This window comes from Perna viridis, chromosome 3 (genome assembly GCF_037379345.1).
Source record: "Perna viridis isolate PV_CMFRI_1.1 ecotype Kerala chromosome 3, ASM3737934v1, whole genome shotgun sequence".
Classification (NCBI taxonomy): domain Eukaryota; kingdom Metazoa; phylum Mollusca; class Bivalvia; order Mytilida; family Mytilidae; genus Perna; species Perna viridis.
The window spans coordinates 11,712,489-11,729,458 of NC_142447.1; the positions used below are offsets into that span (position 1 = coordinate 11,712,489).

General features: G+C 31.8%; 1 protein-coding gene across 2 annotated transcripts; it reads right to left on the reverse strand.

The window, feature by feature from the left end:
• Positions 1 to 542: 542 nt before the first annotated feature.
• On the reverse strand, positions 543 to 16,637 carry LOC148621012 (uncharacterized). 2 transcript variants are annotated; one of them, XM_088574993.1, is made up of 4 exons: positions 16,504 to 16,637; positions 8,935 to 11,725; positions 6,008 to 6,536; positions 543 to 3,418 (listed from the first exon to the last, which is right to left on the reverse strand). In XM_088574993.1, the coding sequence occupies exons 2-4, from the start codon at positions 11,681 to 11,683 to the stop codon at positions 2,287 to 2,289; spliced, it is 4,410 nt and encodes a 1,469-aa protein (XP_088431119.1). In that variant the 5' UTR covers positions 11,684 to 11,725; positions 16,504 to 16,637; the 3' UTR covers positions 543 to 2,286. The 2 variants fall into 2 exon arrangements, with proteins under 2 accessions (XP_088431119.1, XP_088431120.1); XM_088574994.1 differs by lacking the exon at positions 16,504 to 16,637 and adding an exon at positions 13,546 to 13,566.
• Between the last annotated feature and the right edge of the window lie 333 nt (positions 16,638 to 16,970).

Sequence of the window (16,970 nt, forward strand, 5' to 3'; positions counted from 1 at the left end):
GTAACTGCACAAAAAGATGACATGGTCACCACAGACGATAGCCTCATACCATAATACGACAGCATTTTTTTTTTTGGATGGTTGTATAAAAAAATAAAGAGAATGTTTCTTCCAAGAGAGTGATATGAACACGTTTTTCAATTAGTTAAATATAATTGTGCATTGTACATGTACTTTGAGATTATGGTGATATCAAAGGGCGCAAACTTAAAAAAAAAAATCAAATGACTACAATGTACAAATGTATTTGTTAGATTGAATTCATGTATTCTACATCTAGTTTGCTTGGTATGCAATAAAAAGCTCACTGTAAGAATGTAGCTGTAATGCTGCAAGTATTTTATTAGGTAAATATTTGACTGTTTTGATGGTTGAATTGTATGCAGGGCAGATAAATTATTTCAAGTTAGACACTACAGATTCCAAAGATTGTAGAACTAACATACATACAATTCCATTGGCAACCAAAGCCCCTTTGTACTGTTATAACAGTAAAGAACATGTTAATGAAATGTTTGACAAATCAAATGAGAACTTCCTCATTATATTTTCAAAAAAACTTTTATTCCATCATTTGTGAAATACCTTTTTTTTGTTTCAAGAATAAAATTCAACAATATGAACATGATTCAGCACTAATGCAAAACAACAGGAAGAAAAATAGACAGTGGGTATTCAACATAACATGTAAAATCAGCCAATTTAACTAATTAACAGAAGAAAATTCACAAGAGAAAAATGGTCAGCTACACAGGTACAATCACATAACTTATTTCAATTATTTGTTCAATAATAACAACACACACACACCAGGTGAGAAAGGAAAGCTGTATCGACACTACAAACATGTACAATGTATTATGGTTAAGCTCCACCTAATCAAATTAAAAATTTTGGTGAATAATAGTAAAATTTACAACCATGTAGACAGTTTCTATATATACAAACGATGAACAATAAAAATGCAAAAATATACACGTAGCTAGTGTAAAGCTGCCCACACAGACAAGAAGGAAATGCTTTCAAGTTCAAGTAAGCAATCAAAAAAGGATATGTAAAAGGTGTAATTGCTTTTTTTCTACATTAGTTTCCTACAAATGCTATAAGTGGTATGCTTTAAGTATCAGTTATCTGTTAAACCCAAAATACAAATTGGAAGGAAAACACTCTTTAAAACTTCCTGTTAATTAGTGCTCCAATACTCCATTGTAATGATTGAATAAATTACTACAAATGAAATGTAATTATATTTTTGTAAGGCATATTTTTTGTCAAAATAAATGACTATTTGACTATAAATACATTTTACACAGATATCACATTAATTATGAAAATCAAAGGGATTTGACAATAGGCAGAGCACTCTCTAAACAAGACATAGTAAAGTCTATTTAGGCAAAAGCATTTTCTTTAATACAAAGAACATATACAAAGTAGATGTACAGACATGTATAAACAAATAAAACAGACTTCCCACAGGCAATTCCTACATGTAAATGGTTTATACAACAGTATAAATGTAGAATGGTAATTTAAGTATACATCCATATAATGTGACAGTATTATGAAGGGAACTTCAGTATATTTTAGCATGTTGTTATAATAAACATGTTGAGCATTGACCTAAATTCAGGTCATTTTTAATAAATATGCAGTGAACTGGTAAAACCATATGTCACATTAAACCAAGCAAATAGTTTTATCCATTATTCATTTTTCACTATTTCAATCTTTTGACTACTGGGTAAATGTTTCCATTGTAACTTTTTTAACTATGTTTTCAATCAAAAACCACTACAATTCTTCCTTATCATAAGGCCCTACATTTTCCGAAACCATTACAATGTGTATAATTGAAATGCACTTCACTTGTTAGTATCATGAGTAATTTTAGAACTTACAAAATTTTCAAATCTTAAATTTCCTACCATTATACAAAAATGTTTTAATTCAAAATGCTTCAAATCAGAAACAAAAATTATGTTGCTTTACTCTTCAATTGAGAAACAAAGCTTCTTACGTTTGCTACAGTCACATTTTTAAACCACAATTTATGTATTTTTCTTTATAATTGAACAAGAAAAGGGACTGAAATGAACACCTTATACATACAGTAACAAACATTCCAAGACCATTTAAATCTCAACATACAGAACACTTACAAAGTTCTAACACTCTTTAAAGAGTTTAAAATGAAACAGAAGTTAGATAACAGATTCAGAGAATGATTCTTAAAAATTTACAATATCTACAATACATCTGTACAAACAGAAAATATAATACATTTTATACATCATGTTCTAAGGCAGTGAAACTTGTCCATAATGGTCCATTTGACTGAGTAACAACATTTTCAGCTAAGTCCACTGAACTTGCATCAACCCTCAACATCTTGTTGGGGGAAAGAGGCATAACATGGTTCTCAGTATGCTGTTTCCCTGTTGAGCTGTATGAATAGTTTTCAATTGGATACAGCTGTTTTTGTTTGCGTTTCCTGGAGCTTATTCTTACAGTTTTTCCAGTGTTGTTTTGAGGTCGCAGTAGAATACTAGGTCCTTTTTCCTGGTCAATTACTTTTGGTGTTACTTTAGATATTCCAGTTTGAAACGTGGTAACCTTTGTACTGAATCTTTTCCTCTTTAGCTGAAAGTTTCGCCACATCTTTTTCTGTGAATCTGACGTATCCCTGAGACTAAGTGTTTGTGGATTTACAACTGAAACAAGTTTCCCCTCCTCAGTGCTATCATGTTGATGAATCAGGAAAGCATCAATGGAAAAAGCTTTGTTACAAGTACAACAACGAACACAAGGAGCATTTTCATTGTTATATAAATCCATGAACACATTACCAGGTTGAATATTATTTACATGACTATTGTTTGACATGTCTTTATGAACAACAGTCAAAACTTCCCTTTGTTTCTTCTTCAAAAGCTTTTTACTATTTGCTTTATTAAATATAGTCCACTTCACTTTCAAAGAGTTTGGCTTCTTCATTTTCTTATTGTTCACTTTCACTTGCAATTTCTTAGGTTTTTTACTTAGCCACGTCAAGCATTTTTCTTCTCTGTTTTCAATGTCATCCTCCCCTGCAGAATCTACAGTTTGACTTTCTTCTGATTTCCTCCTTGACATGTCCACAGAATGAGAGCGTTTAACAGTTTTCTTTACCAGTGAACTTGAATCAGACTTTTTCCAGCAAGATGGAGGTTCTACCACAACAACAGAAACCTTTCCTTCAGACTTTTTTTCATCAGTGTGATCTGTAACATGATTCTCTGAAGAAGCCGAATCCCCTTTTAACAGTTCAAGGAAATTAATTTTTTTGTGCCTTGTCCTTCCTAAAGGTGCAGGAGGTGGAGGAGGCTCTGCAACAACTGGTGGTGGCATTGGTGTAACTACATTTTTTGGCTTCTCACTGAAAAAATAGTATAGCATGCTGTTAACTTTGGTAGTATAAACTGAAAATAAGAATAAGAAAATCAGATTCAACAAAGTTATGAATCATTATTCTATAATATAGTAAATTTTTCAACTTATTTTTTTATAGCAAAGGGCATGGATGCAATGGTTTGACAATTCCAGTACAGTTAACACGTAGTGGTTAATTTTCACAGATGTCAAATTTTGAAATTTTCTTTATGATTAGGGAAGTTTACAAATTTGGCAGTATTTCTTTTTTTTTGCATGCATACACAAATGTGTAGTGTATACAAGATTTCTATGAAATGTCTATACTTAATTTTGACATGCACTTGTTTTCAGGATTCCTCTTTGCGAATATTGTGAAAATTAGAACATTGACAACATTTCCAGCTATACTGTAAATCAAAAATATTTAATAAATCAATATTGCACACTAGTAACATGAATGATATTGCTAAAAGGAACCATATGCCCACATATTTAAATCTCAAAGCAAACATTATTTTTTACAGAGCACTACAAAAATACAATACATGTACTGTAACTGTCATGCACAAAATCACTTAATAGTCTACTTTCATTTGCAGCGTAATAAAAGTAGTGTGGTATGTTCAAATACAAATTATGTTAAAACCCAATCACTGCCTTAAAAATTGCATTCACAGAAGTATTCAGTGTCAAATGGATGAATTTTCATAGAAAACATAGATGCTACAGATTGTAACTCCAGAATAATTTGTTCATTCAGAATTGCAGTATGATATGACAGGTGCTTTACATGCAGCTTGATAAGACTGCAGATGTTTAACCTTAAACAGACAAGCCAGTATGGACATTGAACTAACATTTAAGCTTGATAGTGCAAGACTTGGATAGCCATAGCATTATAAGACTACAAAAATGAGAGTAATCTCTGAGGAGTTGTCTTAACGAAGCATAAATGTAACAAAACAGGCAGATACAATGTACGATGATAAGTCCATGGGTTGGGTTGTCGCATGGACAAATACATGACCTTAAGATGTAACAATTTTACATGTAAAATGTAATTCAACAGTACCAACAACATACTTTGAAAATTTGTCTCAGTTAAATCAATCACACATCCTTTTTTCTTAAAAAACTGCTGGGATAAGCAAAATTCAAGGTTTTCAGAAGACATAAAAATGCTTATACAGGTCAAAACAAAAATCTTTAAAAGACATAAATATGTCCTTTACCATTAGGAAATCAAGAAATAAAACTTGAGGACATGAAATGTCTATAAACATGATTCGTTATTTGACCTTGACCTTACATGTTCAACTGTCACCTAAGGGAAGACAAGTGATGAAGTAAATGTACTTATTACCTTGACTACAGATCTACATCTGCACTAAATCATATTACTTGGACTATTAGATTTACATCTTTACGTATGCTACATAATGAACAGAACTCCAAACTCTGTTTGCTCGGGTTGAACACTAACCACATTTACTTTTGAACAAAGGCTATAGAAGCCTTCATATCAGTTTTCAATATCTGAAATAAGGACACTCTCACATACATGTACTTGGCAAATTTTTGTGAAATTCAATTTCAACAAAGCCTTTATTACTACTAACCATTAACCAAAGTATGAATGAAATCGGTCAAAACATGGAGGCACCATCCAGGTGACAAGATTCAACTACAATGTACATGTACATGAAACCCCCCCCAAAAAAAAAATGCAAATCAATTCAACTGGAGATTTGTCAAAAACAGGAGGTTCAAAGCCTTAATCTATAGTTTAACTAAAGTAAAGTCCCCCTCCTAAAGGAAACCACATAATAATATTCAGATCAAAATCTAAAACAGGAGGTGTTGTTTTGCTTTGGACCCCCCTTCCCTTTCCTGCCAAAAAATATCTTTATCACAATTATTTCACTTTTCTACTGCAGATATAATATAGTATATGCAAAGCTCCAGGAAATGTTTCACTTTATTTGTAGATAAAATGACATTATTGTGTAAAATGAATTCTTAAGAATTTTTTTTCAAAGATTAACTGACTTTACCCTACATTCATCAATGGCAAAGTCAATGATTTTGCAACAGAACCCCAACTTAAAAATCAAAATCAAAATTGAGTAGCACAACTTTCAATATTCAATAAATATTATGTGAAAGTTTCATTACATTTTATTCAGTTTTGTAGAAGGAATTGGAGATAAGATAGATAGGGTATCCTGTAAGTCCATAAAACACATTCACAGCAAAATCTGAAAGAGGAGGAGCACATAATATATTTAATAATATCTGAAAGTTTTACTTAATTCCACTCTGTGGTGTATGAGGAATTAGCAGATAAGAAAGGGATATCCCTTTGCATAATGGACATCCCTATCACTTTATAACCCCCCTCCCCAACACACACACTGGGCAAGCAGGGGATGACAGGTATAATAAGAATAATTTCTATTTGCTGTATTCAAAAGTACATGTATGCCTGCCATTTTTTTTCTTCTTTCAGAATTGATACAGGTAATATCTGGTAGCATTTAATTGTTTAACATTAAAACACATTGCTTCAACATGCGTTGATCTGCAAAATTACCTTTCTGCCCTGCTGGGAGGTCTAGAACGTGGTCGAGGTACTTTTTGCACTTTTGCTTTAGGTTGAGGAGGTTCTTCCGATCGTGGAAGTTTAGTCACTGGATTAACATAATATCCTACTAAAAATTCTGCATCATCTTTGCTGATAATTAAATTACTTTTAGAATTGAAAGCCTTTCCATATTGAACCAGAAAGTATCTCTGCATTTCAGTACAATTTTTAACATTAACACCCAAAAGCTGGCATCGTTTTTTCAAAATGCCTGTATCTTTTGCCGGTAGAATTTGTTTATGAATGTCGACAAGACGTAAGTAAGGAATTTTGTCCAACATAATGGCAGGCAAATCATTCCAATACATGCTGACTGTAACAATCCAAGGTGCTCCCTGGTCAGTTTCTTCTGGTTTATTGTCTGATACATTGGATGTTGGTGTCATGTCACCATTGAATAAATCTAAACTGCCAGGTGTTGATGGAACTGATTGACTTGGTATCACATCTTTAGATGAACCAGACTCTGACAAAATATCTGAAAAAAATACAATAAAATATATCCATACTTCACATACTAAAGCTAGTATCTTTTGGCTTTTATTCTCTGTATACATGTAAATGAACCTGTAATTGTTGGACTGATTCTTTGATCATAAATCTTTGTATAATAATATTATGCAAAATGCATATACTGAATATACCTGTACAGTGTACCTATTCATGTATATTGTACCATTACAAATTCATTACATGTGTAATTTGTGAAAAAAAAGAAGTCCACTGACATAACAAAGACCACATTCCTTGCTCTTTTATATGTATTTATCTTAACAGGTGGGTAACAAAAAAGAATCTAACAAGTAAATGGTCAGGTTATATAATCTAGTGGCAATGACTTAATCATTTAATGGAAAAATCAATAAATCAACAATAAGATCAGGTGATCCCAGTATTTACCCTCTCATGTTTTATTGAGTTTATTATTGGGCCATTGGATAGCATTAGTATGTTTAGAGTTCTATTGGGTTTCCTGTAGGGATTAATATACAAAAGGATGACAAAGCATGTGGTCTGATTATCAGGTGTGATCCTACTGTGAAACAAGTGACATAATGTAGAACCAAGTAATACATTTATTATATAGATAGCAGTGTTTTATCCAATGTTCCCAGTGTAATTAATATGGATAATTCATACAGTGAAATAAATTTTGTAATTTCACTCTTGGACTTTCTCATGCCAAAACATCGCAATTTTGATATCAATTTGTCAATCACAGAATTTAAAATTCATGTTGAAAATATCAATAAATAATGAAGAAAATCTATATAATAAATAGGATAATCAATTGCTTATCGTCAATAACCAAAATATAATCACTCGTGTACTTCAAGAATGCTTGAGAATTTTACTAGTGTGAGGAAAAAGTTCTGTACACTTTTTAAATCTAGGTGTTTTTTGGCACTCACTACTTGGATAATAAATTGGGCAGAGTGAATAGACAAAATACATGTATTATCAAGAGTGCAGAACACCTAGATTTAATGAGTGTGCAAAACCTTTTCCTCACACAAGTTAAATTAACTCTGTCCAATTTATTACACACCAGCATGAATTTCAATTTCTCCACTCTAACATGGTGAAGTTAAATTGAGTCACTTGAACTTGGGTAGTAAATATAACATTAAATATCTAATAAATCTGTAAGTTATAGATGATTTCAATGACAGAGGAAAGAATGGACAAAAAAATAAAATTAAAATAATTTTACACTAGTTGCATTTTTGGTTAAGACAGAATGGAGTTAAAGTGCACCCACAATATTCCTCCATTGTGAGAGGAATGATGATGGAAGTGTAACATACACATTTGATATCATCACAAGTTTATATTCATAAACATTGTATGGTCTGTTTCCATAAGCAGAAACTGACAATGTATATATACAATGTATAAAAGATTATTACTACATTGTACCAGCATGGTCACAACTGTAAGAAGGTTTTACTGAATTATTAAAATCTTGAATGATATGATTAATGCCATTAGCTCTGAAAGGCTATCAGTAAGTGATTTAATCAACACCCTTCAATTCTGATCAAAACAAACTAAGCTATTAATGTTCACAATAAATCAAATAAAATAACAATATATTAAGTCCAGGACTTCCTCACATCTGACAGTATTAGTGGTAGGAAATTTTCCATACAGTTGACAATGATGACTCATAATCATGCCAGTAAAAACTATATGATTATATTTATTAAATTTCAAAAATCTATGAATGAGACTGAATTGTAAATGTAATAAATTATGTCAGATACAAAACTGAACATTAAGCCAATATAGATTCAGTGGGCATGGACAGTGTACTCCCTCATAAGATAAAGATACTGTAGACTTCATTTTTAAAATATTGATTTTTTTTCTATTAATAACAATGCTCTCAGCCTCTAAAATATTTGTTGCCCTACTTTGCTAATTAAGTACAAAATTTACATGTACATGTATTTTTTCCTGTGCCTGCTTAATAAAATCTTGACCTTGGCTATTATATCATTTCTGATAAAACTCTGATAAATTTGTACAATGTTCTCATGTGCAGTCAATATATACTATTGTACAAATACATGTACACATTATTTAGTTAGTGTTGTATTACAACTTCCATGTATACATGTAATATAATGGCACAGTGCAAACCAATTCAAACAAGTTTGAAATCAAGAATGCTAAATTATATTGTGCAGCTTCTATCCATGGCTTCAGATTTTCACATACATACATGTACATGTACATGTAGAAAGTAAATATTAAATACATATTATGTACATGTAGATTTAAAATTGGTTAAGAAAGCAGTTAAAATTTCCTTTACTTTTTGGAGGGGAAAATGTAGATCTTAGTGATTCATGCTAGAAGTTCATACACACCTGATTTTATCACATCACACTGATCAGAAAGTCCATCTTGCAATGATGTGGTAGGTAATTCCTTCTCTGAATCCCTCTCTGTCACCACAGCATTTTCATTATTCTCAGCAACTGTTGATACTGGACTTGATACTTTATTGTCACTATTCTGAACTTCATCTACAGCACTATACAATAATTCCATTTGTTCAGGTGTAAGCTGATCTGAGAAATTAATTCCAAAACTCTCATTGCCAGTACTGAACAGACTAGTTGGATCTGACGAGCATGTATCAACGCAAGGGTCACTTTCCATGCTAAGAATAGTGTTTATGATACGACTCTCTATATTTTCATCTTCAGGTATTGCACCGCTATTTTGATTTTTTATCGCAGAAGTTGATGTAATTGACTGAGAGGATATTGTAGATGATGAAGAAGAGCTTCCATTAAAATGTTGGCCTGAGGATAAAATGCTTGGTTTTCCAAGTTTGATTACTTCCAAGTCCTCGTTTGTCAAATGTGGCACAACTATGTCTCCTGGTTTAGGTAGTGGCACAAGTATTCTGTCAGGTGGTAATGGAGGAGGAATGTCCTGACTAGCTCTTCGTCGACTTCGGAAATTTGTATTCAAAAAGTATACAAAGTCATCTTTATAACTCCCTTGAATTTTCAGTTTGGAATCAGAACTTCCATTTTTTAAGAGATCATTAACTTTGTCAGTTTTGTTTCCTTTCTTCTCATTGTATCTTTCTGTTATAATATTAAACAGTTTGTCTTCTTTCGTTTCTTCAGAACTAGCTGACCTTTTTGTACGTCTTTCACTTCCATCTGAGCTCTTTCTTTCCTTTGTTTTAGCCTTACCAGTGATCTCCTTATTAACTTTCTGCACTGAGAATGGGATATTACTTGGTCTGGCATGTTGAGGAAGACTGTAATCATGATCATGTTCAATATGCTCAATAGATCCCTGTGCTTCAGCACTTTTGATCTTGCTTTGGGATAGAGACTTGTTTGTAAGGAGTGACGTAGCAAGCCTTTGTCCATAAGCAAGTTGACTTTTCTCAGGAGATTGGAGCCCAAGTGAAGAATTGCATACAGATGCAAATGTTCCTATGGAAAACTTTCCCACTTTCGGTGAAGATTTAGTTGAATTAGTAGGAGACACCTCCTCATGTGGTGTAAAATTTCCTGCGTTTGAATTTGCTAGTGCAATAATAGCATCTCGAGCTTTGTTGACATCACTCAAATCAAAAGATGGTAACATGTCAGATTTTACAGGAATAAGGGAAGGACTGTCTCTTCTAAATGTTCTTGATTCTAATCCATCTGGTGAAAGTCCAGAGTCACTAAATCCACTATCTTGAGAAAACTCATTTACCAATGAAATATTTGTTAAATCATTGTTGTTTTGTTGTTCCAATGATTCATTGTCCTTATATTTCCCAGAATAATCATGATCTACCATAGAAAATGTTGTAACTTTGTTTTCTGGCTTGTCAAAGACTACTGGACTGTCAGTTCTGGAGTTATTCTCAGTGGATTTTTGTAGTTCCAGAATGTTTGATGCTTCAACTTTATCTAAAACTTGTGATTTGCCCATGTCACATCTGTCCGTGTTATTAGCACCTGTTTCTACTTTTCCAGGTATTGACTCATTATCACTGTATTGATTTTCCACCTTTTCTTTCAATATCACGTTCTCTTTATCCGTCTGTGTAGATATTGAATTTTCTTCATTTGTCAATAATGCCACATCTTGTTTCTGACTGACTTCATCAATATCTGGTTGTATTTTTAGAGTCTGATCTTTACTTGTATTAGATTCCGATAAAGTTTGATCACTGGGTGGAGTTCCATGTGATTCAGTCAAATCAATATCATCATATACAGGTGACCTAATATCACAATCAATTCTTTCCTTGCAATCATCAAAATCTTCAATTTCTACAGGTTTACAGACAGGAACTGTGTAACTTACACATTCGTCCTCCTCTTGGGTCAAACTTTGGTCAGAATCAACATGCTTGAGATGTTCCCTTTCATTACTTGAACAGAATTCTTTAAATGCATCCTGAAAACTTGGACTACTTCTGTCAGATCCTTGACTGGAAATTAGTTCTTCTTCATTTTCTTTCACCTCTTCAGACAAAATCTCTTCTTTGTTTCCAATCTCTATAGTTTTCACACATTCTGTTTGACTTGTTTCTTTGTGATGGTTGTTAATGCCTTGAATATTAGATGTTGCCTCTGGGTTATTTTTATCAGAACTATTTACACCTTCTAATAACCTGTCACGGTTCACATGATCACCTGATTTGTCAACAACTTTCACAATTACTTTCTTATCCGTGCCTAAGGACAGAACATCTTGTAGTTTTAATAATGTATTGTTCCCACTGCTCACTTTTTGTATACTTCCATAGTTGTGCTCATTGAGCATTTTCTCCAACTGGGGGCTAATTGTCAATTTAACCTTTTTCACACCATCTTCTACAAAGCTAGTGGTCCTAATCACTCCAACTGGTTTCTTAGAACTTTGTTTTTCTTTTACAATTTCTGACTTAGTCTCGTTAACATTTTCTAATTTTGCATGTACTTGAGATTTTGAAAATGACTGAAAGTCTTTTGGATTAATTATCTTGACTCCTTCTTTAGGTTTGACTATGACTATTTTAGGTTTCTGTTCTGGTTTATCAGGTTGTTTCAATGCAGCAGCTGTCGCAAGAATGTCTAATGGATTAAATTCACTGTGTTTACTATGCTGCATGCTGGGATATCGTCAGTCAGCTGACATCTCCACATACCATCCCTACAAATAAACAAGTGATCAGGGTTAGGTCATGAGAATTACAACATCCTCCAGCAAAATCAACCTTTATATCTTAAAAGCAGGATATCTTTAACATGTACTTCATAAAATGGTTCAGATTGTACTATTATCTATCATTATCAATATCAAATACAATAGCGTCTTACAACCTTGATAGAATCATCAAAGAAGGTAGAATTAATTTGATCAACCAATTATTTTACAATGAAAATATGTGTATACTATATATCAATATTTAGAATTAAAATAAAAACCCAGAAGTTTCAAATCCCAATCAATACTAGTATTTTATAAGAGACCAATTCAATTTTAAATTTCATGTGTTATTTATGAACATTTATATATGAAATCAACACCATTGCATTTTGTTACCTGGTACTGATCTTTGTGGTTAACATGGAATTAAAGATTGTATACAAATGTATTGTTTTTTTAAATTTATTCATTGAGGTTCAAATACACATAAAAATGAAATGCTTCCATTGTCAAGCCTTGTTCCGCTCTGGCAATACTATTTTGCCAGTAACTATTTTTTTTGTATCAAACAAACCAGTCACACACACAGTACATCAACACATATTTTAAATATGAGTCATTTTCACATGTACAAGATTATTGTACAATCCTCATATCTAAATTAACCAACGGATAGGATATCCAGGTTAAGGAGGGTATAGGCAAGTTCAATCTGAATATATCTCGACCTTGGCCAATTGATATTCATTGAACAGGATCTGTAGAGATAATTGGCCAAAACAAAATGCATTCAAATTTAAAGTAACCTTTAAAAGAGGAAATTACTGTGTTAAAATACCTAAGAAAGAAAATCAACTCCTAAAATAAATATTGAGCTACCGAATAAATTTGGGAAAATACTTTATAGGAGACTTTATTCACATACATACAATGTAATTGTAGTTACATGTAAATCTTGCCTTTGTCAAAGGTTAAAAATACAATTCATGCTCATATCCTTGGATGGATTACCTGTGATCAATAAAGCATGACCTTCATTAATAAAATAAAGAAATATTCACAATCTATTCATGGAACATGTTTCTTCTACCAAACAGCTTATCAGAGTATTGATTCTGTACAGAAAATTTGATCCCAGCCAAACAAAATAAAGTACAGAGAAAATTGATCGGTTTTTACCCTGGTTCACAAAGCGTGCTTTTGATTAATTATCAGAGGTTTAAAGACTATTTAACATGTTTAAAATTCAACTTGAATAGAATATGAATCGTTCCGTCTTGAATTTGAATAAAAGTAGACGGTAAAATAGCCTGATGGCAACCAAATACATTTGTACAATTTAAAACACCTTCAACATTTACATGTACATGTATATTGTACCTTTAGAGAGAAAAAATTTGAAACCATTCTTTAACAAGACTAACAACATTATCAAAAATTTAACAAATATAGAAGATACATTCACATAAAATTGTACATGTGCACAGAATCTGAAAAGTAGCATTCCAACAGAAGTATTTTCTTCACCCAAGGCCACATGTCCTGTTGATTTTGGTCAGATGCAAATTAAAAGAAGTTAAAATATACATGGTACAGTACCTTAAAAATAAAAAAAAACTGGTTATGAAATTCTGCCTAACCCTTTTTTATTAGAGTTCTAAATCAATAGCCGAATGCAATGTAAGAGTGTAAAATTATTCCCTGTTTGAAGAAAAATAATTTGCAAACGAGTATATTTCTGAACAAGTCTCTGTTTAGACTGCCACAATGTATATAGTTGTTTAATGTATTTATATAATATGCTAAAGTTCTATCATACATACATGTAGATTGTATCTTGGAAAAAAACAAACAAAACAAACTTCCTGATAAAAGTACTAGATCTGTATGAAATGTGGATTACCAAATCATGATTTTTAAAAAATCTTTTTTTGATAAGGGAAAATAAGGTGTGGTTATCTTTAACTACAAATGTATGTTAGTCATGCATTACTACAACTTGAGTACAAGGGGTGCTGTCTTATCCGCAATGTCCATGTGCAATTTTAAAATGATTCTTAATAATAAAAAAGTGGCATGTACAATGTACAACATACATATGTGCTTTACACAGTCAAGTTTGAAACATGTGCATGTACTTGGTAATAATATATCTTTCAGCAAAGTTTACCAAGATTGACTTTCCCAGACATAATGTATAGTTTTGATCAATGACTCTGGACTCAATGGTCCCTTGAAGATAAAGGAGAAATCAATTCATTTAAAATATAAACCTCTGAACTTTTTTTATGAACAATGAATCAACCATGGTCCATTTCTCTTGAGAAAAATTCTTGGGGAACGCTACAGTATGAATCTACAATGTACAAATGTATGTACCAGTACAATATACAAGTATGAATATGTATCATGTACTTTAATGCATTGATTTAGAACACACTACAAAGGTACTAAATAACTTTCATTCTATCTAAAATTCATATATTTGAACATGTTCATACAAAATTCTTAGGATGTTACAAAGTAATATTCTCACATTGTCAGACACTGATGAGCTAAATCATGTATCATCTGTTAAAAAAAGTATATATACATGTACAATGTACATGTACAATAGACATTTTGTGTACATGCAGATATCAGGTTGATACATTAAATAGGGGGTAAGTCAGAGAGTACATTTTGTACAGGTACTTTTTCTGGGTTCTATAATTTCATCTACTTGCCACCTGTGGCAAGTGAACAAGCCAAGGAATTCTGAAAACAGGAAACATGCCACTTTCCTGTACTGAAGAAAGAAAATTTATAAAATTCTAAAGCACTGTACTTAATTTACTTGTACAAATGAAGTAACAATGGACTCGACTGTTATTAATTTAACTGTAGACAGAAAATTACTTAGTGACTAAGGAATAAGATTTTTATAGATTTAGTTGGTTGAGAACTTAGAAATTGAACAGGATGTAAACATATGTCCAACACAAATATCTGTGAATAACTGTGAGAGGTTTAATTTCAATCCAATAAATTACATGGGGTATACAAATACAATTACACATGTACAAATGTACTTGTAAAGGGGAATGCTTGTTTTGTAACAAAGAGCCAAACAGTGCAAAATCAATGTCTTCCTGTGAATAAGGCAGACATAATCCTTAATGATTTTAATAAGCAAGTAGAAAACAAAAGAAAAGTAACTGTGTCCTAACAGAACTTCTGGAAGTAAATTATGAGTAATGTACATGTAAATTTTCTGCCTTCTACCAATTAATGAAAAGAAATTTCTCATAGTCATGATAGTACACTCATGAAAAGTTATCATTGTCATTCAGAGGAATCTTCTATTTCGTGAGGTATAAATTTCATTTTGATTCCACACCAATCAATCATGAATAAATTCCAAAATTGTCATAAATGGTTTTGAAATTATTTGAACCAATAAAAATACTATATTATTATTACTATGGGGTTTCATTGATTAAAACATTAACTTGCACATGTGCAAAATGTCTGTATTTCATTCTCCAAACTATTACCTTTAATTCTGATCAGGGACTTAATATACATTCCCTGAATAGACATATCATTCAACTAAATCAATACCACACAAGAAAGGATAGATGAGGGAAACTTTCACAAAATTACTATCAAACAACCAAATTGTAGAGGAAAATTTAAACATCTTCTGATTGAACATTTTGTATAATCCCTGTTGATGACTATAGCAAACAGTTAAAAATAGTTATAAGAAACTTTCAGGATATTTTTCTTTCTTGAGCAAAGTATTTTAAGAAAATACAGGTAGGATAAAAACCGTCTTCATCATGAATTATTTTTTTATAAAAAAAATGTAAATAAGCATATGTACTATGTACACATGCATAATTAGTAATTATGTAATTGTAGTCTTTAAAATTGACACCAGCCTGATAGCCCGGGCTGGTAAAAATGCTGGTGTGGTTGCAGAATTTGGCTAACATGCCTATGATTACTATATACATGCAAGTTGAATTAGTTCATCAAAATTTTTAAGTTTGGGCTTGTTGTCAGAAATGTATATTGCAAAGACTTGTTACAAGAAAGTATATGTACATGTTTTAAATGAAGAAAATTATTAGTGTATGTGGACTTCAAAACATATGTATAGTACTCTGTTTACACATGAACATGTACATGTATGTCTATTGTCAGACTGCATGAGAAACTGCATTTGTAGAACTTGTACATTTTTATACTCAAATAATTTTACAAAGACTGTTTTATAATAGAATGGATTGTTAACAGGAAGTGAACATCAATTTCATTTGGCCTTTTAATGGGTTAATTTGCAAGAAGGTACATTAGGTTTACAATCTAAAATATAACCCTTTTTCTTTCTGATACGCGTGGATTAATTTCTTGTACTTTTCGATTTTCAATTCTTTCCATTTTAAATGTTCTTCTTTTCAAATGTACAACTGTCTCATTTGCTAATGTTTGGTATTGCAAGTTTTATTTATAGAATATAGGTCATGCTCAGGCCAGCATTTATATTAACAAAGGAACATTCATGCACTAGAGTCTTAGTTTTACAATCGCTATATTTTCTAGTAAAATCTTCAGATATGACTTATCATACTACATCAACTTAAAGAATTTCTAATATGATCATGAGCTTCATTTTTAATTCATAAAATATTCCCAACGCGCCATTTGGGCTTGAGTTAGTTTCAGGCAGACGAATTTTATTTTTTACTGTCGATTTGATACACATTGACAGAATACTAGCTGACAAGACTTACTGCAGCATCACTTCATGATATATTTTCCGTATTTCAATTTCTATAGTATCAAAATTTGGCTATATTTCAGTGCACGGATATGTTTCCACACTCCTCTCAACAAAGAATGTGAACATTTGACCTTCGTCACAAGATTTTATATCAGCATCGGATTTGTATACGAAACGAATTTCAGTGTTAAAATGTATAGTTCTGAAATAATCACTCTTAATTTTATTCAAACAATACTGTTTATTCGAAAACCATCTGTTTGTTTATTTAGATATGAAAATCTGATATTTTTTAGATATCATTAAGCTGTTTTTTACTCGGAGATTTGGATAAGACCTGTATTAATTAAATTTAACTACAGGTCTATGGTAAAACTTCAAGTTGAAAATAAATGTTGTTAGGCACAAACCATTTTCTTCTCGAGGAGGAGGAGTCTTGGTAATCTTTGTTCGTTGCAAGAGCGAAAATAATTTACC